The sequence below is a fragment of the Micropterus dolomieu genome, linkage group LG16, assembly GCF_021292245.1.
Source record: "Micropterus dolomieu isolate WLL.071019.BEF.003 ecotype Adirondacks linkage group LG16, ASM2129224v1, whole genome shotgun sequence".
Classification (NCBI taxonomy): domain Eukaryota; kingdom Metazoa; phylum Chordata; class Actinopteri; order Centrarchiformes; family Centrarchidae; genus Micropterus; species Micropterus dolomieu.
The window spans coordinates 14,089,837-14,108,964 of NC_060165.1; the positions used below are offsets into that span (position 1 = coordinate 14,089,837).

The window sequence follows — 19,128 nt, forward strand, 5'->3', positions numbered from 1 at the left end:
TTTTAAATATATTTATGTTAATGGATGCTGCATTATGGGGAACTATATACTGTTTTGTTAGATTAGTAATTCTCAAAAGGTCTGAGGACCACCTGGGTCAAACTGAGAAACATCAGCTCTACTCTTTACATGTTTTATAAAACCCTACAGGTGTTTGATTCAGCACGAACTACAGATATCTTCTCATATGAGATGGGGGTCTGTGTTGTTTTGGGGGTCCTTGAGATGAGAAACTTTTCAGAAGGCCTGCCATAAGGCACATTCTTCCACTTGCAGAGGGGGATGGGAGGGCAGGTTTTGTTGCTTGGGCTCTCCCCCACCATGTGCATACCAGAGACAAAAAAAAAAACAACAACCAGCCACTGAGCTGCAACTCGTGAATCCAACACAGTCTCAGAAAGCTCTCATCAGACACTTCACCGGGAGAAAAATCACTTCTTGGGACACCCAGAGAGATATGGGATAATGTATCATCTGATTTTCTGCCAGCATAAAAAAGAGGGGGCCATGGAAAAGGGGGTGGTGCATCTGAGCTAAGGATCCTATTACACAGATCCAGACTTTTTCATGGCAAGTTTTTTGGAAGTGGGGGGAGGGCGAATCCACAACTTTCTCGGCCTGGTGTGTTTTTCATATTCAGCCTTAAACGCTTCAAGTGAAAGCTTTGTATGGTTTTAAGTGGAGGATGCGTTTTTTCTGGAGTTGAGGACAGTTTCCCAAGCTGTTGGAATTTGGATAATGACGGAATTCAGGAAGGTCCAACAAGGATCGGCCGAGAAGTGCAGGATAAAACAGTTTGGGAGGACTGCGAGAAAACTTTGATTTCCCTCACCATGCCGCGTTTGGAAACGTATTTGACATCCGATGAAGAAAACGTTATCTTTGGGTGGCTTGGGAAACAGAATAAATGAAGCACTAGAATTCAAAGTAATCTCAGTTTTTTCGCACAGTTGAATCTCTCTCCCAAGATGTCTTCCCAGGGTTGGAGCCCCATTGTTGGATTTTACGGGATGCTTTGCATCTGGGCTTGCTGGCTCTCGGGCACCGGGGCGGTGTTGTCTCCAAACGGGACGATATTTGAGGATAACTGCAAGAAAACCACAACTTGCGAGGCACTTAAATACAACACATGCCTGGGATCGCCTTTACCGTACACACACACTTCTCTGATCCTGGCGGAGGACTCCAGCACCCAAGAAGAGGCTTTTGAGAAGTTGACCATGTGGTCTGGTGAGATTTAATCAGTCTTAAAAGCTCAGATATGCATTTTAGAGCCTAACGCTATAGGTTGGAAGAAGAAGAGTGATAAGCATCCTATAATCAAATTAGAAAACTGTTGTAAATGTAGAGGTCTGATGAATCCAACTTGTTGCAGTGTGAGATTAAACGCCAAAATACTGAGTACGTTAAATACACATGGGATTATTATAAATATCAGCAAGTGATATCAAGTGATAATCAAGAACTATAATTTCACTATTAATCCATAATAATTACCCTGTAGGAGTTTGCTGGTCTTAATTAACTATTAGAACATTGTACATTTGTACATCAAATAATAACAATCCACAAAAACAATCCATTTTATTGGCTCAGGCTTTTAACTTGTAATTAAAACCCTGTAATTAAATAGTTACTTGGGGTGACAATGGATTGTGAAGTACAAGGGGTTGAGATAGGAAAAGAGCTTCAACAGGAAATGAAGGGTTAAAAGCCATTAAAGATAACAAAGGGAGTCTCTCATAGGTGTTAACCAGCAAACAATAGGAGGGTCTCACTAATAAAAGGTTTTTAGATATTCTGCAAGAGGACTTTCACATGCATAAACACTCACAAATGACCTCAGAGCCAGGTCGCTGCCTCACAGGTGTCAAGGGCTCCCAGATAACCCGAATTTGGTGACATTTTGGGTTAAGGACCCTCACATGTATTGTTGGATATGGTTTATTCTGGCTCCTGCGTGGTTTACAGCAAATGGGGGAAAGAACTGTATCAATAATTATATTATAAATGAACAATTAGGTTGCTCTGTAGGTTTAAAAATGCATCTGACAGTTTCTATCAAATTGTTGCCAGCTGCTGAAAACCTTCTTGCCGATTAGTTATTAACCAATTTTGTGTTGACTGATTGATCAACTAATTGAGTTTTAAAACTGCAGACACAGTTAGTTAGAATGATGTGAATGAAGATGACCACAGTCCGCCAATCCATTCTAATCAAACTGACATATTTACATATTTCCTCGTCTCTCTGTGTCTAACATCTATGTGTATGTGCATATCTCCACCGTCCAGGTTTGGGGACTTTGTTAGTATAATGACTGTAATGATGACTACCATCAACGCCATCAGTCTGCCCGTGTCTTCTTGTACATCTCATGTCTAACTTGAGTGTTTCAGGATGTTTTAAAACTGCTTTTGTGTCCTAGGTTTGCGGAACGCTCCTCGCTGTTGGTCCGTCATCCAGCCTTTGCTCTGTGCCGTCTACATGCCCAAATGTGAGAATGGCCGAGTTGAGTTGCCCAGCCAGAGCCTGTGTTTGGCTACGCGTCGGCCGTGTAGCATCGTGGACCAGGAGAGAGGCTGGCCCACCTTCCTCAAATGTGACCAATTCCCTGTGGGCTGTTCGGTAAGCTTCATTGTTATGTAATGCCGTGTGGGCCAACTAGGGAGTAGCCACATTGGTTTTTCTAGCGTGGCTAGAGGGCTATAGAAGGCTTCCAGATATTTTTCTCAAATTATCTGGGTTTACAAACTGAGAAATTATTATACGTTATCCCGACTATGTTGAATTAGACCCTCACCTTTCCCCTTGCGTCCTCTGTGTGCAGAATGAGGTGCAGAAGCTGAAATTCAACACATCAGGCCAGTGTGAAGCTCCCCTGGTGAAGACTGACATTCAGTCGAGTTGGTACAAGGACGTGGAGGGCTGCGGTATCCAGTGTGACAACCCTCTGTTCACAGAGGAGGAGCACAATGACATGCACGCCTACATCGCTTACTTTGGCACCATCACCCTCCTGTGCACCTTCTTCACCCTGGTGAGACATAACTACAGCACCCATAGTGTGTTGTGTTTGTGGCAAGGAGTTTGATCAGAAAGTCAAGAGATTGAACTTTTTATGTAGATAAATGTTTCTCTTTTCAGTCCTCTCCAACCCTCTGTTGAAATGTCCTCCGTATTCACAGGCCACATTTCTTGCCGACTGGAAGAACTCCAACCGCTATCCAGCTGTCATCCTCTTCTACATCAACGCCTGTTTCTTCGTGGGCAGTATCGGCTGGCTGGCACAGTTCCTGGACGGCGCACGCGACGAGATTGTGTGCAAAAGCGACAACACCATGCGACTTGGGGAGCCCTCGTAAGTGAATGTCTTCAACCAATCAGTCATGAGATTAGGTTATACTTAGATTCCATTTTATCGCCATTGCATAGAGTACAGGTACAGAGACAACGAAATGCAGTTCAGGATGTCTATGAAGATTCTCAGTCATCCAGGTCATAGTTATCCAACGAAGGTTAAAATCAAGGGCAACTGGACTTGGATGAATATTCAGCAGTTCAGCATCTAACCAGAAGTGGAAAAAAGCGCAGAGTAATATTACATGCATATGTATAGAATAAACAGTAAGGGGTGGATATGAGTACACTAAGATATACACAGTAAATGGGTCCCTGGAAGCTCAACTACTGGAGTGTGTACCACATATCAAGGCCCTTTGCTGCATGTCATCGCCTCTCTCTCTCTCTCTCTCTCTCTCTCTCTCTCCTACCTTTCCTGTCTCTCTCTACTGTGACTATTGAATAAAGCAGAAATGCTGAGAATAAGTAATGGCAATAGTGAGACATGATAGACTTTATCAACTGTGTGTATGATAATGAATATGGTGTATACATTATAGATCAGAGACAGTAGTTAAAATACGTATGGGTATTGAAATCATATGCAGTATAGGTAAGTGTATGTACAGTAGTAAGTAAGTAGGAGCCTGAAGTCAGAGACTGCTTAGAAAATGTTCGTTGACCAGGACTCAAGACAGAAAAGGGCATGAAATCATTCCCAGAATAGAAAATGTAACCCAAAAAAAATCACATTGACATTCTGTTCTCTACAGGTCTTCAGAGACGCTGTCATGTGTCACCATCTTCATCATCGTGTACTACTCCCTGATGTCGGGTGTGATTTGGTTTGTCATGCTTACCTATGCCTGGCACACGTCCTTCAAAGCCCTGGGCACCACTCACCAGCCGCTGTCTGGCAGAACCTCCTACTTCCACATGGTCACCTGGTCTGTCCCCTTCGTCCTCACTGTGGCCATCCTGGCTATCGCTGAGGTGCGTAGGGAGCCGTTCAACGTTTTAACATGACTTAAAAAAGTGTTTTCTAGTCATGAGAGAAGATGATCACACTGTCATGTTTCTCATGTGTTGTGGATCTGTTGTGTGGTGCTCCGCAGGTGGATGGAGACTCGGTGAGTGGGATCTGTTTTGTGGGCTACAAAAACTACAGATACCGTGCTGGGTTTGTGCTGGCTCCCATTGGAGTGGTACTTGTTGTCGGCGGCTACTTCCTCATTCGGGGTGAGTAACTTAAAACCCAGGGACACATTTATAGTAATAGCATAGTTTGGTGATATTTTTATCTTTCAAGCATTGTGATTCCTGACAAGTGCTCCTCAAATTAATCCCCCCAGCCTGACACCGACTGATCCAGTACACCTCTCTTTTCAGGTGTCATGACTTTGTTTTCCATAAAAAGTAACCACCCAGGACTACTGAGTGAGAAAGCGGCCAGCAAAATCAACGAGACCATGCTGAGACTCGGTATGTTCTCTCATCTGTCATCTGTCGCCATTTCACACCACAGTGGTGACCTGCGAAATAGTGTGAGGGTGAAAACCATGGTTTGGTGAAGAAATACCAAGTTTATAGAGTCATCATTCTGAACTAATATCTCCAGTTTATGTCTTGTCTAAAGCAAGAAAAATAAGAATTTCTACTGTCCTTTTACAATGATTTTAAACTTTATTCCACTTTGTCTGGCGAATCACACCTGATTTGTTGTTCTGTTTCTCCTTGCCAGGTATATTTGGATTCCTCGCTTTTGGCTTTGTTTTAATCACCTTCGGCTGCCACTTCTATGACTTCTTCAACCAGGCTGAATGGGAGAGGAGCTTCAGAGAATATGTGCTGTAAGTTTTTTTTATTGTCTTTCCTCTTTAGGTGGCAGAAATCCAGTGATCTGCTGCACTTCAGTTAATCACACGCTCAATTACTTTTCTTACAACATAGCGCAGTAGCAAAGGTTTACACCTGCCTGCATCAGAACTCCTCCATAGCTAAACCCTCCACACAGAAATCCACAAACTGATGCTGTGGAGTCTCCAAACCGCTGCTCAACCGCTGTGAATGCAGCCCTATTTCCCCACCGTGTTGACACTGGCTGGACTGGAATTAATTTACCCTCAAAAATGTAAACCACTCTCTCCTGCCCTAACATGTAAAAGACTTTCTTATTTACCATAACCAGCATTTCAATGTACCTCAGTCATATAGCTAGAAGGTGTGGGAGGCACATGTGGCATGGTGGGGACAGAGAAACAGATCATCATTACAATGTTTCCAACAGGTGTGAAGCCAACGTGACAATCGCCTCTCAGACCAACAAGCCAATCCCAGAATGCACCATTAAGAACCGGCCCAGCCTGATGGTGGAGAAAATCAACCTGTTCTCCATGTTCGGGACGGGAATCGCTATGAGTACCTGGGTCTGGACCAAGGCCACCATCCTCATCTGGAAACGGACCTGGTGCAAGTAAGCAAACACCAAATGAACGTCCCTGCCAAACATATTTAGGAACTAGAGATTTTCACCCCAAAGATTCAAAAGTATAGAGGCGTACATTTAGTCAAAATATTTCTGTGTGTCCCCTGTGTGTGTATACTTGCAGTGTTAATCCTAGGTTCTTCACTGTGACTTGGATTTTACTCACAGGAAGATGTTTCCTTCCAACTTTGAAAATAAAATCAGCAATTCAGAATATTGGAATATTTGTTTTCAGTTCAGGTTTAAGACCCCAGAGTGACATAAAATGAAAGCATCTTGCCCAAGGTCTCATAGCTGCTGATGGCTTTAAACATGTGCTGTTCTGACCATCAGACAGTGTCAATATCAGTTGTGAGGCTGCTGAGGAGGTACCAAATACTATAACTGAATTACAGCATCTCAAATTATCTGGGCACTACAGATGAAAATTAGCCTTCTGGCTAAATCTGGCATATTCACATTGATGCAAAGCTGAAATATTCATTAATGTGTGTTGTCCCTTTTAAAGAAATAAGAAAACAATATTAACAAGAAAAGTTTATCTGTGGTCTCTCTTTATTAACCTGCCTTGTGTTCCCATGGCAGGATTATTGGCCGTAGTGACAATGAACCCAAGAGGATCAAGAAGAGCAAGATGATTGCCAAGGCATTTGCAATGAGGAAGGAGCTCCACAAGGACCCAGAAAAGGAACTGTCCTTCAGCATGCACACAGTGTCCCATGATGGGCCAGTGGGTGAGTATTTAGTCATTAAAAATAATTCAGAACATTCATTCTGAGTAAGCTTAAACTGATCATTTAGGATAAATTGCACTAAGTGTTCATACCATATTGACTTACGCTGGCATGAATGTTTGATATTTTGTCCACAATTCGGAGTGGAAAATGAAACAGTGGAAGCCATGTCTGGTGATGTTTGCATACCACCCTGTGGTAATTAACTGTAACTACAAGACTACGTCTCATTTGGATTACTTAAAGTGGAGCTCATACCTCATGTTATGTGTATTATTCATTAAATGCTCCCTGTGCCATCCCCATAGTAAAGGGTGGCTTCACCCACAAAATTTCTCATTTATCTTTAGAGGTTTCTAGCCAAGCAGATGTTTTTGGGTTTCCTAGTTAGGACTGTTTATGGAAAGACGCATTTTAATTTTTTTTATTGACTTTTGTAATGTCAAAAATGGCGCCATGTGTGCTGATGTAATGATTTACTCCCTTATGTGATCCATATGTGTTTTTCTGTCTTTCAAATTTGGTCTAAAAAAATATTTTACATTTGCTTTTTTGTGGGATAGAGGCTACACGGTCAGGGACAACTGTTATGTCTGCAGCTAAGAAGTGAATGACACATTACTCTGCTCATGTAAGCTGTGAGGCTGCTGCGGCTGCCATGCTTGTTTAGCTTGGAGCTACAGAGGCAACCGTGGGAAGCCATTAAGGGTATGTTGGATTTACTTGTCTCTAAATGGAGTTTGTGGTTGTTCTTTTCTCATTCATAGCTGGAATCAATTTTGAGCTCAATGAGCCATCGAATGACATGTCATCAGCTTGGGCGCAGCATGTGACTAAGATGGTGGCCAGGCGAGGTGCCATCCTGCCCCAGGACATCTCTGTTACTCCTACTGGAACACCAGGTGAGAGCTGGAGGCTGTCATTTTTACATTACACCTTTTACACCACATTTTACATCACCTGTTTCATCATCCCTCCCTTTAGTCTGTCTTTTTTTATTCTTTACCCTTTTTCCTTCCATCTTTTTTCCATTCTTTACCCTTTTCTACATTAGTGGACTGTTGATCACTAGCTTATTTTCTTTTTTTTCATAGTGCCACCTCCAGAGGATAGGAACAGGCTGTGGATGGTGGAGGCTGAGATTTCACCTGAGATGATAAAGAGGAAAAAGAAGAAGAAGAAGAGGAAGAAGGAGGTGCGCCCAGTGGAGGAGGTAGTAGACCACCAGGCATATCGCCAGCGTGAGTTTGGTCGCAGCTCAGTGCCTCGCCTGCCCAAACTGCCATGCCACCCCAGTCTGGTCGCTAATCTGCAGGAACAGCAGAAGCTGGAGGAGGAAGTCCTGCCGGGGTCCTACCCAGACTTCCAACCCTCCCACCCCCTGTCCTGTGAGGAGAGGTGTCCCTACCCGCAATACCAGAGCAGTTATAACAGCTATGGCTGCAGCATGCTCTCTAACACCCTAACCCTCAATGACCGCCCAGAGGACCTGGGTCTCAGCCCACGTTGCCTTCCATCAGCCTCAACCTGGCAGCCCAGTGGATCTTCCCGCTACCCAAGGGAGATGGATCTCACCGACGGGCTGTCAGAGAGGTTGGCCCAAGTAGCCCGGGTCCCGGCAGGCCGAAGAACAGGCTACGGACCCATTCACTCCCGGACCAATTTAATGGAGGCGGAGCTTATGGATGCTGACTCTGACTTCTAAGAGCATAGCTCCAATATATTGCTTTGTGGTACACAGACAGTAAGCTATAAAAAGTGCTGGATACTTTCAAAATTCTTACTGAAGTGCACCTAATTCCCAAATGCCCAGAGGTTAAGATGAAACTAAGCTCATTTTTTTTTGAAAAAGCAAAGGGATAAAGTGAAAAAATATGTTGTGAATAAGTTAATGAAAAAAAATATTTTTATACTTTATTTGTGTCCAATAAAATATCAGAGGCAACTCCGTGATGGCAAGTGACAAATGAGGCAGCTAAACTTTATATGGCTTGAAACAGATATTGTTATTCTGACACCCTTATGCATTCATCGGCTAGTATCAGCTCAGCCCTGTTTGCGACAACATTAAACTCGGAACGTGGCAGGATAAGTCAGTGTGTCAAGGATGAATTGCTAACTGCCAACTTGTTTTTGGAATTGCCAGAAAGGACATTTGAAGATGTAGGCAGTTGCTAACATGTTTTAGTTATATTCTTAATCTTTGATTGGCCGCCACCGTAATAACTATTTTGAACTGTCCCAGGGCAGTAAAACCTGACTCAGACAGAAGACCATACAGGTAAAGAAAAGCAATTGCTACGGGCTACTTGCAAATAATGTTTAACCCAGGTCCTCTTTTGTGTTATATTTTAATGTTCTTAAGACTCAATTTCTCTCTTATCACTGTTATTTAGCCATTAATTACTTGTGTTTATGTACAGTTAACTTGAGGTACTAACCATTATCTCCCTTCACCTATTAATACTAATATTCCAGAGATGATTGACTTTGAGAGGTTTCTTTAAGAATTTGTGATACACACTGGGACAGAAGCCAACTCTTTTTTTCATCTGTCTCACAGCTTCACATAGTGATCATTATTTCAGATTTAAACAGAATAACCTAAATTATTATCTTATGTTATTGACATCGGTATCAACTTAACACCAGGCTAAAAAGCAGTGTTTTGCAGCCCCCTCTGGTTTCAAGCCTGTTTCACCTGTGACCACACCCAGCATCACTGAAAGGTGTGGTTGGGTTTGGTGGGTCACAGTGACCACACACAACAATGATGTCATTGGATTTTGAAGTACACCTGCACATCACTGCAGAGAGGTGAAAGTGTTAAACTACTGGAGGTCAGCAAAGACAAGATTTTCAGAGGGTGCTAATTATTTGTATGATGAAAGACCCAAGAGTTAATTTATTTTTTGCCTGTTGAAAAATACTGAAATTAAGGAAATGGCCATCTGTTTCCCAATGAGCTCTCCTTGTATATTTCAGAACAACGTTTCTCCTTGTACAAGTATTGTTAATTGTAAGTGTTCTTTTATACAGCAGTATTTCTTCTTCTTAACTTCTGTTAATCCGTTGTACACATCCAATTCAAACTTGGCATCATGTGTATTTCCTCTTCTCTGCAGTCTAGCTAAGAATCTTTTGTGTGATGTGTTTTAGACTGCAGTGGGCTCAGATGTCCCTCTTTCCTAAATGCTTCTTTTTTTTCAGTCTTTCTCTTTCTAAATGTGTTTACTGTATATAGGTTGTTCATATATTTCTCAATAAGGGTTTTATTTGTACAGATTTATATATCAAATCACTTGATTACTCTGCTGATATGATAAATGAAAAGGGAAGAGTCAACTATGCTAAAAAAGTTGTCACTGTACTTGTGCTGTAACCAAAAGTCTACCTAGTACTGTCCTTTTATACTCAAAATGTATAAATGATGCTGAAGTAGACTGTGATAGACCGCTTTTTTAGCCGATGCAAATTAGTTTTGTCTAATGTAAGTGTCTAGTTATTCGTGTGAGATATGTATGATAGATAATTATTTATGTTATTAGTAGTTACAACCCCATGAATTCAACAATACAGAGAGTTTGGCAACAAAAATAAAGCGTAGCTGATATTCACCCAAAATGTTTTTGTTCAAAGATTAAGAACTTAAATGAAGATTACTTTGGAAATTATGTTTTACTGTTTTTGTTAGCTGTTTAAAGGATATAGGTCTACCAGCAGGCCATGTGTTGCTTTCTGTGTTTAGTCCCCCAACTGTGTAAAAAAAAAAAAAAGGTTTACTGTCACATTGACGGTGCAGCTGTACTTTTCTCTTTTTATATGTAAATAAAAGTAACCCTACACTTTTCTGTGAATTGTTGTGTCATATTTCTCTAATACAAACAAATACTAAATGACATTATTGGACTAAATTTGTATAAGGTGAACCAAAATTGATGTCTGTCTAATAGCAAAAAAAATTACATTCATTTGTTGCTTATGGTTTACAAAAAGAAGGTGGATTCGGTCGTAGTATCGACTTGAGAGAGGGATTAAAAGTTTTTTTTGTTTCAATTATGCAATAGATGCAGTATTTTTTTTCTTCATCCACTGGATTTTAGAGTCTTCTGAGAAAGAGGGTCGTGGAAATGTGAAAAAGTGTTGTCAAATGCTCTTGAGTTTTTCTAAGACTGCCAGACTATATTTTCTGGGGGAACTGAGGCTGAGCTCTGTGATTTGAATGTAACGCTACAAACTGGGGCAAACAGTTGCACATACATCTGTTGCATTGCTGTCTTTATTGATTCTACCACTAGGGGCAGAAGGAACATGAGTCTTACCAGATATAGTGGATAGTCTGGAGGAGTTAAATCAGTAGCCTGCAGTCGCAGTCCACCCTGCTACTCCAAAGTCTTCCCTCCCCTTCGCTGGGAGTCAGCCTGCCGTGGTGAGCAACCAGTCACTGCATGGCAGACTTTATAAAGAGGGGATAAACCTTCGACGCACAGATGATAACAGGAGCGACACCAAATAAACAGACAAAATGTCCACCAAAAAGTCTTCGCTGATGCCAGGTGATGTGGAGAACCTGCGGAGAAGATCTGTGGCTGACTCTCACGGTGAGACCAAACTACTCTGTTTCCACTTTATGGCCTCCATTCAACGTTTGTCTTTTCACAGCGAATTTCAAAACCCAGGCTATCAAAACGTGTGTGTTTTGTGTTTGCATATCTGTGCTTGGTTTACATTTTACTTAAGCGCGGTCATCAGAGCCACCTGTGCTGCCAAACCTTCCTCCAATCTGAGCGAAATTAACTCTAAGACTTGCTTTCTGACTGTCAAGCTCTAAGATCCTTTTATTCCTAGAATAATTGTTTGAAAGTCATTATATAAACGTCATTCAGATCTCTTTTTTTCGAACGCTAAGTTGTGACAGGTAGTTGTGAGGTTTTTGTCTCCTTTTTAAAGGTGATTACTTTGTGATGATCGCAACTTTTCAATGATAATGTTGTTTGTCCACTTTGCTCACATCATAGCAGTTTGGTGGTTTGTGTTATTAGGAAGAACGTTACAGGTAAGACAGCAAAAATTAAGTGCAAAATGACCATTGACTGTTCTTGAGTTTCAGTACTATCAACTCGCCCCAACTTGGCTGTTTTTAATTATTAAATGGGAATGTCATATGGCTGATGGTGGTTTTAGCCAAATGTGTAAAGCTCTCAGCTCACTGCCAAAGTAGTGGGAACAGGCAAACTTTCCAAGTGGATATCATGACTATTTGCTGTGGAGTGCAAATATGTTATTTCTGAATATGCAAGTCTGCATAATCCGCTTCATAAATCATAAACGAAGGGCATAAGAAAGCCCTCGTGAACAACATTACAAGCAGATGGATTAAATGCAGTATAACCAGCGTGCTTCTATTTTTAATTTCAAAGCACAACACAGTCTAAGTTTTCTTATCTCTATATGTTGCAATCCATTGATAATGTGATCAGTTTTGGAAGACAGCAGTTGACGGAGTGACGGGAGAGTGGAGACCCTGTATGACTCTCAGGCGGTTTTTGTTAGTCACACGAATTTGCATGGTGCAGCTGGTGGGTGTTGGTCTTGGATGACAGTCAACCTCCCCACCTCTTGTGCAATGTAACCCCTCAGTGAAGCATTTTTTTTTTCACTGCTAAATTGGCAAATATATTGATTGATATACTGAGCCTTTTTTTTTTTTTTTAAAACTCCTTTTTCTTTTTTGATATTTCCTTATTCAGAGAACTGTCTAGACCCTGAACAGCATTACCGGTTTCCACAGCGACCTTCCCAAAGTGATTGGCTCTGCGTTGGCCCCCAGCATCCAGACCTAGGTGCAGTGGAGACGTTCTCCCCAGATGCTTCTGCCCACCATTTCTGCCACTACACTCCGAAATGTTTCCTCACCATCAACAGAGGTGCATGAGACATACCACGAAAAATATGAATACAAACACTGTTGCATTGAAAACCTAACTAGCCAATGTTTAAAACTCTAATTGTGTGGTTTAAATCAAGACAATGGACATGGAAGATGTTTAAACATAAATAGACATGGGAAGTCAGTTTAAAGGATGAGAGCAGGGATCACTGCAGTTTGTTGGGGATGATCATTTCGGCTCCTCCATCACAGATATTGTATGTCTTTGTCATCTTGTGTGGAAGAGTTTTCTCACCATTGTGATCTGCACAGGACATGCCACCTCAGCCCTGTCTACTCAGTCACAAAGTGCCCGGTCTACTCCGTCACGGTATGGAGAAGAGAGTTGGCATGATGGCACCTCAAAGACCACAATCAGAGCTGAGAATGAGGTGGAGGCTCACAGGGAGGCCAACAACTACAAGGTGGACTATGACTGAGTCAAGGCAACACTTTAACTGAAATCTTCCCCTGCAACTAATCTGTATCCATTTTTATTCAGTTTTATTTGACAAATTTAAAAAGATGTGTTACTGCTTCTGAGTATCTGAAAATGTGCTGCAGATGTTTATTACTGACTACATTTACCGCTGATAACTCTTTTTTGTTTTTTTTTTTTTTGTCTTCCAGTTTGGCTTCAGGAAGTGGAAGGGCCATGTGACGGAGAAGCCCATAGAAGACAGATCAGACGACATCAGAGAGCTCTACTCTGATCTTAGCATTGTTAAGCCTCGAGAAGGTCTCTGTTTGTTTTATTTCTCTTTAATTCTCTTTGTCACGACCTACGTGCTCGCTCACTTACTCATCGTCAATTGCTTATCATGTGTACAGGATCACGAGGGACCTACTTACTCGTGCAGATAAATTTGATACGGGGAAATCAATAATCATATGATTTCTCCTTTCTTTCAGGCTCAGTGGTCACCTTTGGGAACATAATTTATGTATTTTTATTTGGATGGTGGATATCTTTAATCTACTTCCTCATTTGTCCTGTAATGTTTCTAACAATCTTCGGTGCTCCCTACGGTTCGTATCCTATAAAATAGATGCATGACTCAGAGTGTTGATGTTTCCCCTGAAGTATAGAACATTGACATTTTGCTTTTTGCTTTTTCTAGGCAAACTTTGTTTAAAGATGGCGTGGTACTTTATTTGGCCATTTGGGAAGTTGTTAGAAAAGGTAGTATAATATATATATTATATCCTTCCTTCTAAATTAATTTTTGTTGTGTCTTGGGTTCCAGTATTCCACTGACATTGCAAGAGTAGCTGGGACTTGTTCTTTGGGTGGTATTAACAAGTAATCGTTCACCTTACACTGTTGTCATCTTTGCCTTTTTCAGGCCGGTGATGTAGTTAACAGATCCACTGTGAGGCCTCCTAAGTGTGAGGTCATTCCAGAGGAGAGGAACTGTGAAGACAGTAAGGACCTTGTCAGGAACAAGGACTCTGCGCCTCTTCTAATATCTTCCCCAATCGCTATTGAGATCCCTGTCCCAGAACCACCGGCTAGAAAAACTTCAAAGCACTGGGTAAGAAAGTCAGAATGTGTTACCGTTAATCACTTGGTGCACTGAGCGTTTGGTAATACTTTATATGTTATGTTATTTTAATTATTCCTTATACTTCCTTGCAGTGTCGCATCAGTACTTATGTTTGGTTGTTACTGGGTTACCCTGTCCTCGCTGTGGTCCACTCCCTGGCCTGTGTGCTCTCCTGGCTGCTGGTCTTCTCTATACCTGTATCCAAGATGAATGCTTGCACACTGATCGCTATCCTCCGCATGGCACCAGAGGACATTCAGGTTCACAGACTGGAAAAGGTTCACGGTCATTTTCTCAAATGTCAGTGGTTACTCGAGAAAGATGTGAAGAGTACAATTTGTGCAGTATTTTCCTTCCACACTTTTTTGTTTTAATTCCTATAGAGTTTTTGTAGCCTCCTTGTTAGCTATGGTAACATGTAACTGACGTGCTCCACATGTTAATGTGAATGATGGCACCAGCAGTTGCAGTGTTTAAATGGCCAATCTAATTAGTGTGTATTCTATGACTTTTCTTAGCCTTAAAGGGTCAGTTCAACCAAATTACAAGGAACAGAGTTTGTACTTACACCCAAGTGATCTATAACATGTACTGTACATAGTGTTTGGATTTATCTGCAAAATATCTTTGTCTAACACTATGGACAGTATTCATTGGGAATTGACTGTAATAGAAAATAACTTAAATTAACATTGACGTGGGTGGATTATCCAGAGTAATCAGGACGCTGGTCATGCAAAATATCTTTGTCTAACACTATGGACAGCTCTTTTGTCACCATATATGAAATTAGGGAGGCAGTTAATATTACACAGGTGATCTCAAAACCATAACACAACAGAACTGCCTGCATGGCTAGAAATGTTTTTTTCATTTGTGTGAACTTACCCTTTAAACCATACCTGTTACTTAACTGTTTACATCTTATATATTTGTAACTTGAGTGTCTTATGTTCTGTATTGCAGAAACTTGGGTGCGAGACCAGAGTCATCTTATGCTGTTATCAAGCATTCAATGTGTATTACTACAAATACACTGTCCAAGGAGTCAACATTTTCGCCATCAGTATCCATTTGGGTTGTTGGATCTGTCTATTAAAAAGTGCCTAGAGGTCACCTATGGCACCATTAGATTGTGTTTCAATATACTGGACTCCTGTGTACTTGTGTTATGATAGAGACATGAAAACTGATATAATCAATACAATACTGGTCTGTGTACTATCCATCCACTTGTTCTCCTTAAGTGTAGGTTCCCTGCAGACTCACTTCCCCTCGTATTAATGACTCTGATTGTTGGCTATACTGACCGTGAACACAATTACTGTAGCGCGGAGACCAAGTTTGCCACAGCCATCACTTCAATCATTCCTCTGTCCTACTATATTGGCATGGGTATAGCCAGGTGAAGTTGTTTTTTTTGTGCATTTTTGTCTCTATAGGAGTGTCTATTTAAACACAGACTAGAGGTGCAATGGGTACAGTATATCAAATGGTCGTTTTATTGGTAACTGTGCATATTCTCACAGCATTTCTGCACAGAGTAACTTTGCAGTGGGAGCTGTGGTGAACGCCACATTTGGCTCCATCACGGAGATGACATTCTACATCACAGCACTGCTGCAGGGACACCATGCTGCAACCAAATGTTACGAAGAGGTTGTTAAAGCAGCACTCACTGGGACCTTGCTTGGGTCTATCCTGTTAATACCTGTAAGTGCCTGAGAAGGAAAAATGAGCATGTGTGTACATATCTGTTAACAGGTTCTCCCTGTGATGTGTTGGTCTGAAATTGGTATACAGATGCTCGTACTCATGCATAACCTCTTGCTGATTGTCTGTTTACAGGGTATCTCTATGATCATTGGGGGCATTAAACACAGAGAGCAGCGATTTAACAGCCGTTCAGCCGGAGTGAGCTCAGCCTTGCTCTTCATATCCATAGGAGGTATTTACGGCAGTTGCACACAGAACTGTCCTCCATATGTCCTCCACCCACAGATTCATAAATGCCTAAACTCGAGTCTCTTGCTGTAAAACTGTCCGTAGGTGTGTTTGCTCCCACCCTCTTCTCGAAGACCTTCGGGAATCTGGTGTGTGAAAGCTGCACCAAGATTCCAGGCAATGCCAGTGTACCCTTCATCTGCAAGGATTGTCACTACGACTTGGTGAGTTGCTTCACTTAACCTTCAAATGACTTCATGCTTGTGGCGGTTTAGCAAGTTTTAAGAACACTTTTTAATTCCAGTTTTGCCCCGGTGAGCATCACCTTTTACATTCATTGGCTTGATGTTTGTATTAACACAGTCTAGACACTCCTACCATAAAGATGGCATCTTTTTGTGTAGAAGTTTTTTGATTTTAATTTTCACCTTCATTTTTTGTTTTTAACAGAGTCATGCTGACCCACATTTGATTCTGTCCCAAATCGAGTAAGTCCAGGTGCCATACGCAGATTTAGAAAATAAAAAATTGCAGCAGTTTTTTCAACAAATCAACTTAATAGTGTATTAGCTAATTATAAATTTCACGCATTTTCCAGGCCCCTGGTGTACACAGTTTCTGTGCTGCTGCCTGCTGCATACCTGATTGGCCTCATCTTCACACTGAAGACCCACTCCCACATCTATGATATCCATATCAGCGATGGCCAAGGGGGCCATGCACATGGTCAGTACGTACAGGAGGGTACCAGCACCTACCACCCCACTGGTGAGGTCACCACTGTCCATATCGTTGCAGCCAACTCGTGTATTAATGCCAGCGTTGTTGCCGCCAGCCAGGTGGCTGCAACAGGTGTGTGAATGTGTATGCATGTGGGGTTGTTTAATTTTTTGAGAGAAGGAAAATAACACTATGAAGCACTGACTACTATATTAACCAATTTATGCATGTAAGGAAAGCATTTCCCACAGAGTGAGGTAAAGCTGTGCATGCCAATACTCTTAAGCATGTGATTGTGAAGAACCTAAATATGGGAGAAAGATCAGACTTTGAACTTGGATGTATGAGAAAGGGGAGAAAAACTTCTGTCAACAGTGAGGTAAGTCTTACATGTTAAACATTGGTAAGCTCATAGTGTGTATGTGACCAGCAGGTCATCATGTAGTCCACTGGTCCCGGTGGAGGGCTCTTGCAGTGCTAATTGGTGCCACAGTGTTGATGGCCTGCTGCGCTGACCTCAGCACAGAGAACATTGAGCCCATGCTTACTCACTACTCCATCTCACAGGTAGTCAAAATTTTGAAAGAGGAAGGAAAAATGTCTCAATAATGCCATGTTGGTATATAGAAGACATTTTGTTTTTAGGGAGTCTCGATGTACCTGATAAGTTTAGATATAAAGAGAATGAATAGTCTACCTCAGTGTGTTTCTTTGTTCGTCATGCAGTACTTCATCGGTGTCACGGTGTTGGCCATGGTGCCAGAGCTTCCTGAGATTGTCAATGGGGTCCAATTTGCACTGCAGAACAACATCAGCCTTAGGTACGGGTAGACTATACTGTTCAATTCAATTTTATTTATATAGCTACTGTTGTAGTATACATTTTAGTTACCACCAAATCTTTCCACGAGCATAATATTTATTGCATAAATAACAAACATGTCTAATTTGTAATTTTACTCATTTACAAACACATTATGTTAGATTTTCAGATATTCCTTTTTTCCCCATGAGCTGATGTATGAAATTGTAAAGAGGAGTGTTTTTAACTTGTATTTTTTTTCTCTTACAGCCTTGAAGTGGGTAGTTGCATTGCTGTGCAGGTCTGCATGATACAGATCCCACTGCTCGTACTCTTCAATGCCTTCTATGTAAATGCCCAGTTTTTGTAATTAATAGATTTCTTCATATAATGCAGTTGTTTCCATCATGACTAAAACCTGGGATCGCTTTTGTTTTACAGGATGTTGGATTCGTTCTTGTGTTCAGTGATATTCATCTCTGGTCCAGCATCTTCAGTGTGATTCTGGTCAACTACATCTTCATGGATGGAAAATGTGACTACTTTCAGGGTAAGTGTCATTAAGCAGATATTTCCCCACATCAGACATGGACAATTCAGAGACCAACAGAGGATATTAGAAATGTTAGCAAAAAAAATAAAATTACACAATTAGCCATGTCTAACTTTTTGTTTTGTTTTCAGTCTGGCTTGAATTAACATAGATTATAATCAACTCTGTTTTGTTTGCAGGCACCGCTCTAGTGGTGGTCTACTTCATCCTTTTGGCCCTGTACTTCTTTGCTCCTTCTCCACGTGCTTGTTGATCTTCCTGCCTAGAAAAATCCTAAGGCTCCAGAATATCATGCCACTATAAAAATGCACTAATCTGTCATCTTCAGGTGGTGTGGGTTCAGTGGCACAAAAGATGGAAAAACAATTGGATAAGAGTTTTGAAATTTCACAGTGGAGCTGTAAGTTAAATATACAGCTAGTCTGCTTTTTTTGTCAATGTATGATACTGACTTTTTCACTGTTCTGGCTGGCATAACAATCTTTGACTTGGGTTTTTTGCTCTTACATTTAAATGTAAATGCTATGGCTATTTATTTTTGGGTCGGCATCATTGTTATATTTGGTTTATATTGAAAATAATAAATGCATCAATTTATAAAACGTGTCTGTAAAATAAGCTCACTTTTTACTTCACTACCTACATCATTTTTGACTTCAAATATTTGACTTCTTTTGAAAAAATGTGCACCACTATAGACTTCTATTTCTGCTACATTTTGATATATTGGCTGTATGGAGTTCATTACTGACATTTTTGGCACATTTATATGTTCAAATGGCATGCAATGTTATCACCTTGATCTAGAGTGCCTTCTAAGAGTATAAGTGACCGCAGCAGTTCATGCAAAAATAGAAAACAATTTGGGTTTGATTTCTGTTATGCACCATGTTCATGCTAGTCAAGCAAAGGAAATGGAGGGGGGGCCAGCGAGGTATTTACAGAACAATTTTTATTGACAGAACTCCAACACAACATTCATACAAGCCTACTGTACAACATTTTAGTGGTCACCTTAAACTACGTCCCAAAGTGAAGGATTGATGTTAATTTAAAAGGTAGGTCATGGTG

General features: G+C 41.1%; 2 protein-coding genes across 5 annotated transcripts; both read left to right on the forward strand.

Moving 5' to 3' along the window:
* The first annotated feature begins 373 nt into the window (after window positions 1-373).
* On the forward strand, window positions 374-10,413 carry smo (smoothened, frizzled class receptor). The gene is made up of 12 exons (XM_046072241.1): window positions 374-1,230; window positions 2,430-2,629; window positions 2,832-3,041; window positions 3,190-3,362; window positions 4,117-4,336; window positions 4,459-4,582; window positions 4,733-4,825; window positions 5,085-5,193; window positions 5,631-5,816; window positions 6,414-6,562; window positions 7,330-7,464; window positions 7,657-10,413. Exons 1-12 carry the CDS (start codon window positions 969-971, stop codon window positions 8,265-8,267), a joined length of 2,472 nt encoding a protein of 823 aa, XP_045928197.1. The 5' UTR covers window positions 374-968; the 3' UTR covers window positions 8,268-10,413.
* A 467-nt stretch (window positions 10,414-10,880) lies between these two features.
* Window positions 10,881-18,672, forward strand: cax1 (cation/H+ exchanger protein 1). Of its 4 annotated transcripts, none has more exons than XM_046072472.1 (20): window positions 10,881-11,163; window positions 12,313-12,489; window positions 12,765-12,916; window positions 13,122-13,230; window positions 13,404-13,520; window positions 13,613-13,674; window positions 13,838-14,026; window positions 14,131-14,316; window positions 15,005-15,104; window positions 15,302-15,443; window positions 15,568-15,751; window positions 15,887-15,986; window positions 16,088-16,206; window positions 16,433-16,470; window positions 16,581-16,834; window positions 17,133-17,269; window positions 17,429-17,523; window positions 17,775-17,853; window positions 17,946-18,054; window positions 18,237-18,672. In XM_046072472.1, exons 1-20 carry the CDS (start codon window positions 11,088-11,090, stop codon window positions 18,308-18,310), a joined length of 2,499 nt encoding a protein of 832 aa, XP_045928428.1. In that variant the 5' UTR covers window positions 10,881-11,087; the 3' UTR covers window positions 18,311-18,672. The 4 variants fall into 4 exon arrangements, with proteins under 4 accessions (XP_045928428.1, XP_045928429.1, XP_045928430.1 ...); XM_046072473.1 differs by having other exon boundaries at window positions 17,136-17,269; XM_046072474.1 differs by having other exon boundaries at window positions 10,884-11,163; window positions 16,581-16,708.
* Window positions 18,673-19,128: the final 456 nt, after the last annotated feature.